Source organism: Pollicipes pollicipes, unplaced genomic scaffold (assembly GCF_011947565.3).
Source record: "Pollicipes pollicipes isolate AB1234 unplaced genomic scaffold, Ppol_2.1 Scaffold_4002;HRSCAF=4701_pilon_pilon_pilon, whole genome shotgun sequence".
NCBI lineage: Eukaryota > Metazoa > Arthropoda > Thecostraca > Pollicipedomorpha > Pollicipedidae > Pollicipes > Pollicipes pollicipes.
Genome location: NW_023596420.1, coordinates 28594600 through 28607030, shown reverse-complemented (window position 1 = coordinate 28607030; position 12431 = coordinate 28594600). Strand labels below are relative to the sequence as shown.

General features: G+C 53.7%; 1 protein-coding gene across 1 annotated transcript; it reads left to right on the top strand.

Moving 5' to 3' along the window:
- The first annotated feature begins 1095 nt into the window (after positions 1–1095).
- LOC119094336 (methionine--tRNA ligase, cytoplasmic-like) lies at positions 1096–5398 on the top strand. The gene is given in 6 exon segments (XM_037217403.1): positions 1096–1171; positions 2109–2404; positions 2627–2864; positions 2866–3310; positions 3312–4768; positions 4770–5398. Coding segments are annotated over 5 exon segments (2667 nt in total). The 5' UTR covers positions 1096–1171; positions 2109–2115; the 3' UTR covers positions 5008–5398.
- Positions 5399–12431: the final 7033 nt, after the last annotated feature.

The following is a 12431-nucleotide window of genomic DNA, read 5'->3' as shown; positions in this document are numbered from 1 at the left end:
GGTCAAACTGACCCCCACCCAAGCGTAAGGTATCCAGCGGGCCACCCGGGCGCGTGTTAAAAATTCAGGATGGGAGCTCTCTCATTGTTCAACAAGGGGTCCCGCTATCCCAAAACAAGGCTACATGTTCCAGAAAAGGGCCTCCTCATGCACAGGGGAGCCTCCCAATTCACAAAGATTCATGAAGGGCCCTCCAATCTAGCCGAGGGGCCTCAGCAGGGCATCCTGATCCGGAGCCGTGGTCATCTAGTGCATGGAAGGGGCCTTATGTTCTAGAAATGGGGCCCTGAATTTACATGGCGCCTCCTAAGTCAAACAGAGGTCTTCTAGTTCGTAACGGGGCCTCCCCTTACCAGCGAAAAAGCCTCCTTGACACAACATTGGACCTCGTGATCTAGAAAAGTGATTACTTATTCGTAAAGGTGGCCCCAGAACCCGGAAAACGGGTATTTAGATGTAGCAAATGGTCTCCTTTCTAAGTCTCATATATTACCCTCTAGCTCAGTAAGACACATGACTGAGCTATCAGATGATAGCATCAAAATCAGATGGCGTCAGATGGCATCCGTCTCCCTGGCTCATATGCCCAGGAGAATTCCTAGTGTCTCTCTTAGCTTAAACCACAACTGCTGTCGCATTTTTAATGGCTGCGTTTTCGAATATTTCCCTTCCATCGAGCTGAACGTTCGTATATACGATTCGCCGGTTTAATGCTACCCGTACCACGACCTTAGCTCCGAAAGAGTCTGTGACAGTTAAGGTGATAATCATACCAAATGTTGGTAAAATTTGCCCTTATTGGCGCAAAGCATTTGCCCAAAGCATAGCGCAGTGGTTTGGGCTGGTGTTGGAATATGTAACCAGTCCCAGTCGTCTCAATCACAAATTTGGTTAGAAAACATACTAATGAACGCCATGAAGCTAATTTTGTTGCAAATAATGGCTCAAATTGCGTAAAACAGGTTTTGAAAAACCATATTATGCGGACCTTCAACACGCAAATGCCCTAGGATATCCCTGTGCTGACGTCACCGCGAGATTGCCAGAACTAGTCCCGACTAGGTTCTGTTCCGACCTTAGCAGCGCTGTCGACCGTGGCCGCACGTGCGGGGTGCGCTGTGCCGGCGTCCGTCTGTGACGTTTTCGCCGTTTCTAACATCAGAGTAGCTGGGTAGGTAGGAAATACATGCTGTTGCTGGAGGATACTGGCTTTCAGTGGCACCATGGGTCGTCTAGGCCCAGTGCCCGCTACCCTGTTATCACGGTTCCTTGTGTAACTCGTCGGCAGCTGGTACCTAGTGAATCATGTCCCACTGGATCATGCATCAATCAGGCATTATCGGGAGCTGCAAGGTCTTATGACCCTTCTCCGTATGTATTGCACATGGGGATAATCTGAAATTATGTAGAGTGGATATTTAATGGACATGTATCACAGTTGGCGCAGGTCCTCTACAGTAGCTACAGAGTCCATGATGTATTTTCAGATTAAACATTGGACCATTACTACATCATGCTGGCATCAATAGACCACTAGGTACACATAATTTTACCCAGCCCTGTCATCACTTTAAATGAAAAACCATGAGACAGCATGCAATACTTCCATAACTGCCTAACCATGGACATTAATCTGTTATGAACAAATTCATAAAGTTACAAATGAAATGTTTGGGTTAAACATGAGCCATATGCCCTGTTAAATTTGTGTTGGTATGGTACCAAACAGTATCTAATGATGATGTAATGATAATTATTAGCTCAAGGTTTTTATGCTGGGTCAATAACCTTCAATATGCTTACATGTTCTTGCTGATTGATGTTGATATTGGTGGTACTTGGTATAATCAGTGCTCTTTCCAGTGTGTCGAAGGTTGTTGATCAGGATAAGAACTTTGAACTTACAATTCCAAAAAAGAGAAGGCGTGTGCCATTCTTATTTTGGGTGGAAGCAGTTGATTATGAGGTTTTAGACTGATTGTGTTTGGACCTAGAACAAGTGTCTTGAAATGATAAGTTTATTTTTCATATTGATTCTCATTTTTATTTCACAGCACATAGCATGACCATGCATCTATAGTATGACATGCCTGTATGTCCTTTTGCAGGTCAAACATGTCCAACCATGATGTGCTGGTGGCACCAGAGTTCCACCCGGTGTCTCTGAAGCTGCTGGTGTCGGCGGAGCTGGCTGGCCGGCCATTGACCGTGCGGTGTCCCGAGGGACCATCAGACCCCATATGGCACCACTCGCTGGGCGGCCTTCCCGTACTACAAACGGGCGGCGGCGGCGTGCTGTTCTCGCCGTCGGCGGCGGCGCGCTGCCTGCTCTCGGCCGACGGAGACGCTGAGCTGGAGACGTGGCTGCGCTGGGACGGCCTGGTGCTGCAGCCGCTGGCGCTGCGCCGGCTGCAGGCGGCGCTGGCCGGCCGGGCCGACGCTGCCGCCAGCGCCGCCCTGGCCGCCGCGCTCGAGAAGCTGTCGGCGGCCGGCCGCCTGCCTGCCGCCGCCGAGGCCGTCGTCTGGGCGTCGCTGCAGCCGCTGCTGGCGCTGGACGGCGGCCGGCACCTGGCGGCGCCGCCGCCGCTGGCCGCACGGCTGGCCGAGGCGGCGGCGGCGGCGCACTGCCGCGCCGCGCTGCGCCGCCTGTATGGCGACAGCCCGGTGGAAGTGTGCCGCGCCGCCGCGCTCGCCACCGTCCTGCCCGCTGTCGGCTTGGAGGGGCCCGACGGCTGCCCGGCCGGCCGGCCGTCGGCGCCCGCCGCCAGCGAACCGGAGTCCCCGACGGAGCGGGAGGAGGAGGCCATCTCCACAGACGACTTGGACGCAGCGGTGGCGGCGTACCTGGCCGGGCTGGCCTCGGCAACCGCAGCGGCGCACGCTCCCCAAACCCGTCCTGCCCGAGGAGGGCCGCCGGAACGTGCTGATCACGTCGGCGCTGCCGTACGTCAACAACGTACCACACCTAGGCAACATCATCGGCTGCGTGCTGTCAGCGGATGTGTTCGCGCGCTTCTGCCGGCTGCGCGGCTGCACTACGCTGTACGTGTGCGGCACGGATGAGTACGGCACGGCCACCGAGACCAAGGCGATAGAGGAGGGCGTCACGCCGCGACAGATCTGCGACAAGTACTTCCAGCTGCACCGCGAGGTGTACGAATGGTTCAACATTAGCTTCGACCACTTCGGCCGCACGACGACGGCGCACCAGACGGAGGTCGCGCAGGACATGTTCACCGTCATTCATGAGAACGGCTTCACGCTGGAGGACACCATGGAGCAGCTGTACTGCGGCAAGTGCGACCGCTTCCCTCGCTGACCGCTTTGTCGAGGGCACGTGTCCGCTTTGCGGCTACGAGGACGCGCGCGGCGACCAGTGCGACAAGTGCGGGAAACTCATCAACGCCGTGGAGCTGATGAAGCCGCGCTGCAAGCTGTGCACCTCGTCGCCGGAGGTACGCACCAGCCGCCACATATTCCTCGACCTGCCCAAGGTGGAGGCGCCGCTGCGCGCGTGGTTCAAGCAGTCCTCTCCGCAGTGGACGGCCAACGCGCGCGTCATCGGCAACAGCTGGCTGCGAGACGGCCTGAAGCCGCGCTGCATCACGCGCGACCTGCGCTGGGGCACGCCCGTGCCGCTGCCCGGCTACGAGAACAAGGTGTTCTACGTGTGGTTCGACGCCCCGATCGGCTACATCAGCATCACGGCCGGCTACACGCCCGAGTGGCGGCGCTGGTGGCTGGCGCCGAAGACGGTCGACTATTACGAGTTCATGGCCAAGGACAACGTGCCGTTCCACTCGGTCGTGTTCCCCGCCTGCCAGCTGGCCACCGGCCGCGCCTACACGATGGTCACGCACCTGATGGCCACCGAGTACCTCAACTACGAGGACGGCAAGTTCAGCAAGTCGCGCGGCGTGGGCGTGTTCGGCACGGACGCGCGCGACACGGGCATCCCCAGCGACATCTGGCGCTTCTACCTGCTGTACGTGCGGCCCGAGAACCAGGACTCGGCGTTCTCCTGGGCCGACCTCATGACCAAGAACAACTCGGAGCTGCTCAACAACCTGGGCAACTTCGTCAACCGCTGCCTGTCGTTCTGCCAGCGCTGCTTCGGCGGCGTGCTGCCCGAGCTTGAGATGGGACCAGATGAGCGCCAGCTGATTGGCCAGGTGGCGCGCGAGCTGCGACGCTACCTGGCACTGCTCGAGGAAGTCAAGCTGCGCGACGCCATCCGCCACATCTTCAACATCTCGCGCCGCGGCAACCAGTACATGCAGGCCAGCCAGCCGTGGGTGCTGGTCAAGGGCTCGCCGGAGGAGCGCCGCCGCGCCGGCTCTGTCATCGCCCTCTCGGCCAACATCAGCTGCCTGCTGTCGGTCATGCTGCAGCCCTACATGCCGGAGACGTCGGCCACCATCCAGCGGCAGCTGTGCGCGCCCGACGCGGTCAACGTGCTGGGCGACGCGTTCGTGTGCGCGCTGCCCGCCGGCCACCGCATCGGCACGCCAGCGCCGCTCTTCGAGAAGATCGCGCCGGAGCGGATTGAAGAGCTGCGCAAACGGTTCCAGGGCGCACAGGGGACGCCGGCGGCGGCGGCGGTCGGCGCCGGTGCGGGCGACGTGGCCGCGCTGGAGCAGGAGGTGGCCAGGCTCGGCGACGTGGTCCGCAAACTAAAGGCGGCCAAGGCGCCCCAGGCCGAAGTGCAGGCGCAGGTGAAGCTCCTGCTGGAGGGGAAGCAGAAGCTGACGGCGGCCTCGGCGGCGGCGGCAGCCGACCTCCGCCGGTGCTGGCGCTCCAGACCCGGCTGAGGTGGCTCGACTCACGGCAGCCGTGGCCGCTCAGGGCGACCTGGTGCGAAAGCTGAAGAGCTCCGGCGCCGACAAGCAGCAGGTCACGACCCAGGTGGGCGTGCTGCTCGACCTCAAGAAGCAGCTCGCCGCCGCCGGCGGCCAGAGCGCGGCGGAGGCGGCGCCAAAGTCCGGCAAGAAGGGTAAAAACAAGTGAGTCCGCGCGAAACTAGGGCTTTTATGGGGTGTTGATCATGGTGGGAGGGCTTCAGTTTCATTGCAAGCTTCAGCTTCAGCTTCAGCCTCAGTTCAGTTCTGGCTGGTCATCGGACCAGGCGGGTGATAGTTCAGCATAGTACGGTACCGTGCTGTCATAATGTGTCGGGTCGCACCGGACGTGATGCGGTCGGTTGTGAATATGGCGTTGTGAGGTCTGCTTTTGTACTTTAATGGGATTAAAGTACAAAAGTGCTTAAACTAAACTCCAGTGAGTGGGCTAGTCGAAAATCCTCTCGATAATGTTAGATTTATTGGACCAACGTTGTTGTGCTTCGGCTTTTAGATGTGGTTCATTGCCATCGGACCAAATACACTCGACGGCCTCCGGTGCACCGTGTTATATTCCAGATGACTGGGCGGAATGAGAGAAGATGGCCAACCGAGCACGTACCGTGCCTCACTTTGTTTTCTGATAGCAGTGGTCCTTGAGTTTTCGTGCAGCAATACCATACATTTATAGACGCTACAATGCCGCTTTAGTAGTGGAATTGAAGAGGGTTGTGGGCGAATGCGCTCGATCTAGAGGTTACCAGCGCGCGCTGTCGTCGAACTCTATAACGCCGTACGATACTAAGCTGGCGCCTGAACGTTGCTGTGCGCCGAAGGGTTTGCGATGCTCCGCAGGGATCTGCTGATTGACGATTTCGCGCATGAAGGTGTCCATGCAGTTCAACCAGGCGGGTGTACTTGCGGTCTTGGCTTCAGGCGGAACACCCTGCGTTTCACCTATCGCTATATCGCAGTTGCTCCCTTCACCGGCTGCGTTTCCATTCATCGACATGAACCACGTTATGTCCAAGCTCCCCATCCGTTTTACTTCTACGCAGACTGGTGCTCAATACAGACCAATAGCGCATCCGTTGGATAACGGCACGTCTTCGTGCGACTGTGTTTCATTTGGTGCACATACGATCCGTCAGACCATGCATATATCCTCCGTTAATACGTCCTGCTGATTACAGCTCTGAGACGACTCAGCAACAACCTGGCTGATCCCATTCCGTCCCGCCCGCAGAACAAAAATTAAAAGAATCGATTTGAAACAAAAATTTGGTTAATGCCGGAATCGCCGACGACTTCAGCTGGAGTCAAGCATAAGTCTGCTTCTAGTTGATCTCAAATTTCACCACACTATGGACTCTGGTTTAGTATAGGTATTTTGGGACTGATGCAACGAGCGCTGACGGTCGATCGAATCTCGCATTTCCAAGTTTCCAGGATATATCTTATCTAGGATATACCGCTGTTACAGAAACTCGAGCGCATTTCACAATGTCGCGTGACTAGCCATCCGCGCTAGACCAAGTTTTCCAGCCCCCATTTGGCACAACACCTAGACTGGTCGCTGGCGGACGACTTGTCGGGAAGTGATCACTTCCCGTTGCGGCTGCGGTACCAAAAGAGTCGAGTGATGGGTGTGAGGCCACGCTGGAGGTGGAAAAGACAAACTAGGCCGAGAGCGAGACTCGACTCGAGACGTCCATAACAGACCTTCTAAGAGCGCACTGGCCCCAGCACCGGCCCTTAAGCATCGGCTAAGGGCGCGCCGACTTTAAGGTTCTGTGCATCAGCTTTCAGTGCGCCAACGGATGTATACAACGCGTTTGCCGTCACCCCGTCGCGCTCCTGACCCGTGGTGGATACAAAAGTGTCGGGACGCCATTCATGCTCGTAAATGGTCGGAGCTGCGACGCCGAGAATGGTTCATGGAACCTGATTGCTGTTGTTTATAGGTGACAGCTTTTATTAGACACATGATGAGGACATCAAAGCTTGTCACCTAGGGTGCGTGCCCGGGCATGCTGAACCGCTGCACATTAACTTCGCAGGTCGGAGTGCGGATTTAGCGACTGCCACAACATGGACAATGGACATAGCCACGTCTCTGAGACGGGGGACTAGATTATACAACCTGACCTGCTAACGGCGTTTTAAGTGGAGGAAAACGTCAAATCGTGCGTTCTATGGACAACGTTTTAGGAGACAACCCCCATTTTGGAAAAAAATGGAAGAGTGACGTCTTCTCCAGACTCTCCCCCGCGCTCCCCAGTGTTTATACCCATGTATCGGGGCGGTTTTTTACCTGCGCTGCTAGGTGCGATACGCCTGACGACCAGGGTGTGACGTCCCCGTCAGATCTACCGACCAGGACGTGACGCCTCCGTCAAATCTGTCGACCAGGACGTGACACCCCCGTCAGATCTATCGACCAGGACGTGACGCCCCCGTCAGATCCGTCGACCAGGACGTGACGCCTCCGTCAGATCTGTCGACCAGGACGTGACGCCCCCGTCAGATCTATCGACCAGGACGTGACGCCCCCGTCAGATCTGTCGACCAGGACGTGACGCCTCCGTCAAATCTGTCGACCAGGACGTGACGCCCCCGTCAGATCTATCGACCAGGACGTGACGCCCCCGTCAGATCCGTCGACCGGGATGTGACGCCCCCGTCAGATCCGTCGACCAGGACGTGACGCCCCCGTCAGATCCGTCGACCGGGATGCGATGCCGTCGTCAAATCCATCGGCTGGGATGTGACGCCCCCGTCAGATCCATCGACCGGGACGTGATGCTCCCGTCAGATCCGTCGACCAGGATGTGCTGCGCCCGTCGGGTGTGACGAACAAACTGTCTGGTGCCCGTGCACGCCACGGTGAGTGTGACGTCAAAGGTCGCCAGTGTGTACGTGACAGGACATGATGTGAACGGGCGGCGTCGCTGGTGAACCGCAGTGGTGGCATCATCGGGGATCCGCAGCTGTACACTGCGCCGCTCACTTTGGTGCATAAAAGTGAGCTATTAATCTTCCCAACATGTCAGAATGACCTCGTGCCGACTTAGACGCTGCCGTCAAGCGTGCTTCGTATGCTCTTGGTGTTTTGTTTTGTTTCGTTTTGTTTTGATTTGTTTTAGTTTGTCTTAGGCTCGTGGATGATAGGTGAAATGCCAAGTGCTTGCAGGTCATCAGCTATTGTGGCTCATTTATTGTAACCAAGTAAGTGAAGCTTAGACGCTTCTCATTACTGACCTATGTTGTTTGTGTCATCGCCTTATTTATTTTTTTAGATTCAATCCAAAGGTTTTGCAAAGATTGATGTCTAGAATCGGAGCTCACACTGAGCAGTGCTTTCTGGGTAATCCCTGGCCCCACCACCCGATCGTGCGATTCCAGCTCAACGGCATAATATGGTGGCGGAAGTTTAGCGTGTCGTAGTGCTCGGCACGGTCCGTTCTGCCCACGTGACGTCACGTGACCATTTAGCGCGACCTGCCGCAGACCGTCGAGTGCTTAAAGCGACTCGATCATACTTCACAACGGATGGGTGGATTGGAAGGCAGGCGCTCCAACCAACCGCGCCATCGGGCCGGCAAGCGGGATGTTGATGAAAACGGCGGAAGCTATCCAGTTGGCCTGTCTCTTTTTCTAGAACAGCACGAAATTTTCACTAGCGCGCAGTGTATATTACAATAAATCGTAGTACATTGGGCCATCGGTCGAGACGCGGCATTGCTTCGTACGGATTTGAAAAGATGGGCATATAGCTCGGTCATGTATCGTGGCGTGGGGACGTACCATACATTTTTGGGTGACAGTTTCTCATAAAACTTCTTGGGTAAGCTAGGCAAGGATTGGTGGGTACTTCCCCTCGAATGTGTGTTAACCGGCCGGTTTTTTCCCCGGTCGACATCAGGACCACTTTCCCGTCGGAAGCACACGAACACAAGGAACATGTTGGTGCAAGAGACACCAAAGTGTGAGCGTCCGCCCCTGGTGGAGGTGATCGCGTGTTAAATCAAACATTGTTCACAGCAATGTCAGCGGTATTCAGCCATATTTTTGGCGGCTTGTCAATCGTGCCGCTTTTGTTCTGATTTTCTCATGCGGATCAATGCAGCGAGATCACCGTCAACAGACAAATTAATGGTAACGGCGCACACCTAGGGAAAAGTTTCGTTTCTTATAGACGAAGACTTCAACTTATATATCCAGCTCGCTGGGGCGTCATGGACGGCAAATGACTTCTTCGCTCGGTGCGCCCCACAGCAACAATATTGAATTGACCACCGCTGACGCAGTTGGTACATGCATGGTTGTCATCAAAAAGGTTTATTCAACGCCCAACTAAACACCTTCTTCCAGTCAGCCGGTGCACAGCAGCTGCAGAGCCGAGCCGTATTGCTTTTCACTCATCCGGTTCAGGCTCACTGCCACCACAGGGGAACACCCGGCCGGCAGAGCGTGACCTCACCAGCCCCGGCCGGACGAGAGAGCGACTCGTGCAGCTCACCCGACCGGGGGAGCATGACTTCACTGCAATTCCCAGTCGATAGCCACTGTAAACACGTGAACAATACCAGCCGAGCGGGGGGGGGGGGGGGGGCGAAACGTGACTTCACCCGTACCACTGACTGCTGTTGGTTGACCACGAGTAACAGTAACTGTGTGATTACCCAGTCATCGAGTTTATTTTGCGCAAAGTGGTTCTCCCGGCCGTGAAGCATCTGTTCGAGATAAGGTGCGATTCAAGTTCGATTTCTGCGACAAACCTATCCAGGAATGCACACACCACGTGCCGCGCTGTGATCGGTGCGATCGGGAATATGGTACAAGCTTCGATTTCCCACTACACTGACTTCCTTCCAGCACGCTTAAAAACGTGAGCACTTTGCACTCAAACAGTTCCAATGCAACCATCGACCTGAGTCTGGAGGCACAGACGTCCACAACCATCGCTTCGACGTCTTCAGTACTTTGCTTCGCGTGATAGAAGTGAATGAAATGATCTTACCTATCAGGCAGAAGAGGCCGTCGGTGGTTAACTACCAACTACTGGCTCAAAGATCGGATAGTTCTTTCTTTTATCTGGACCAATTAAACATGCGTGCAGTGATCCGTCCTAAGCCCCGTTTCTACCTGAAAAATAGCATCAAGTTTGTCGTTGTCGGAACTGGACGACTTCCTTCCTCACGCCACTTTCCTCCCTCGACTTGCCCTTATGAATAGACCTTGGATGGTCTACCGAGCCATCATTACGAGAACAGCCATACACTCGTGAATTTAAGCGGTGCATAAACGCTTCAGTTTTGTCGGTGAAATGCGATCATGCGCGTCTAAATTATTGATAGATGTATATATTATCGTATAACATCAATGTATTCCTTGTCTGCTAAAAGAAAGCTACCAAACTGGATTCAGACTGCCAAAATCAACAGTAAATGTGGCTGATAAAAAATAATCCTGTACGGCACATGAACCTTGGTATCGGCTTGACCGTTGGCATTGATAAAACTTGTGCAATGATGCTATAAGTCATTCAACATTCTGATCGTTTAAGTGTAGGCAATCCAGATATTGTGCAGCAAGTTAAGCTGGCCGTGACCACTACGTGGCTACCAAAACAGGGCAAATACGGTCTCAGATGGCGAGCTATAAGCTAGTCATTGACACGCGATTGGGTAGGGGATCATTTTCCCCCACGGTTTTTCAAAAGGATTTCTGCACAGCGCGGCGGAGGCACACCAAACTTTGCATAGCTGTAGACATTTGAAAAGTGGATCTTTTAGTATAAAAATAGATGTGTCATGTAAGGTCGCTCACCTATGACAGGTCAAAGTCACACAGTGACTCAACGAAGACAATTCCTAGGGACTTGTTCAATCTGATGCGACAGTGGAGTGTTAATCGAAAGCTTATATCTCCGGGAAAGTTTCTTAGACAATTAGACAATGAAATTTAGGATTACGACAAATCCATTAACCTTTGATTATCTGTGAAGGTCAAACCAAATTCAAAATCATACTGGTCTTGTCCTGGATGGCTTTCTTTAGGAGACAACTACTGATGTTTGTTTGAAATTTCCTGATAACAGGGAGCGCAATAGACATCGTCCTTGGACTTCTTAAAGGTCAGCGGATGTCTCTGACCTAAAATGAACCAGGTTGACGTTTGCTTTTAGGAACATATCGCGTAACGTAATCCTCAACGAATGTTCAACTTAAAAATTCCAAAATATGTCGTATGCTTTTATTTACCATAACGCTCTTAAGCTTGAAAACTACATTGACCTGAAGTGGGCACCAGAAACATTTTCCTTCGAACAGGTATCGAGGCTCAAGCTGGTTGCAGGACGAAGTCTGGGAACACTGTACACTAGTCTGGAGTTTAACCATTTTTGACCATGTTTGACCTGAGGGTCGTGACCTTGGAGCCTCACATTTTGACTTTGCGAGTTCACATACAAGCCTGCCTCCCCTGTGAATGTGGTGCCAATAAATCCTTGAGTTTTTATTCTTGAAGGTGCTCAAAGTCACCCTCACCCGGTCGCGTTGAATTCAGTCGGTCGCCCGGGCGCGTGTCAAAGGAAAACAATCATTCATTCATCAAAAGTGCGAATGAACCTTTCCGCTTTCTGAATCGATAGATACACAGCGTTGCGAGTGCTCTGAGCACACAACCAGCCACGTGACCTCAGGTCGCGAAACCGTTACCTAAAAACGCCCGTGAAGCAGAATTCGGAAGAAGCCAAAGATACGCTTGGCTATCGAAGCTTAGCACTGCATAGTTTTGTACCGTTCCGGTTTATCTTCATCCAGGCTTCTCAGCAATGCTGCAGGTATACTTTAGACAAAGTTTTGCTTTAGGATCTTATCATTCAGTGGGGAGTGGGGTAAAACAGCGAGCTAACCCTGGAGCACGTGCTCAGGTCCACTGCAATGCAAGTTTAGCATCTCGCCATTGGACCACGGAACCCGCGGGCGCGGCGAGCTCGGCAACGCTCGCGCTGCGCCACTACGCCTGCTTCCAGATAAGAACTGCATGCACAGTCCAAACAAATTGAGGCGATCCAGAGCTCTCCACAGATCCAAGCAATAGATTGTGTATCTATGATGTTTTAATTTTCTTAGTTCAGGCAGAGTCCATCCCGGCACACATCTCTTTGTTTTTTCTTACCCTTGATTCGAGAACCTCCGTCCACTGGTGTCCACATCATGCCATTCGTTCTTGGGCTGCACATGCTCACGCTGGTTGGCACCTGCTGGCTATTTCCCATGCGAGATGCAGGCAGCGGGCTAAATATCCACCAATGGATTTTTGTTATCTTTACTTCTTGCTGACTGGCTGTTCCCCCAGACCCTCTCACACTGCGTTCTCCCGCACCGTCGTGGCCAATAGCTCACAACACAGATATGCTTACCTACTACCGAATAATAAAGATCGACATTTTCTTCGCCCAAAACAGCCGTCATTCCGTTGGCTTGGTTGTTGACGTGTGTTGTGACACGCGTTTCATTTGTTTTTTAATTTACACCCCGCCGTGCTTTAGATTTTAGTGCCCATCTTATTTGTCAGATTTCTTTG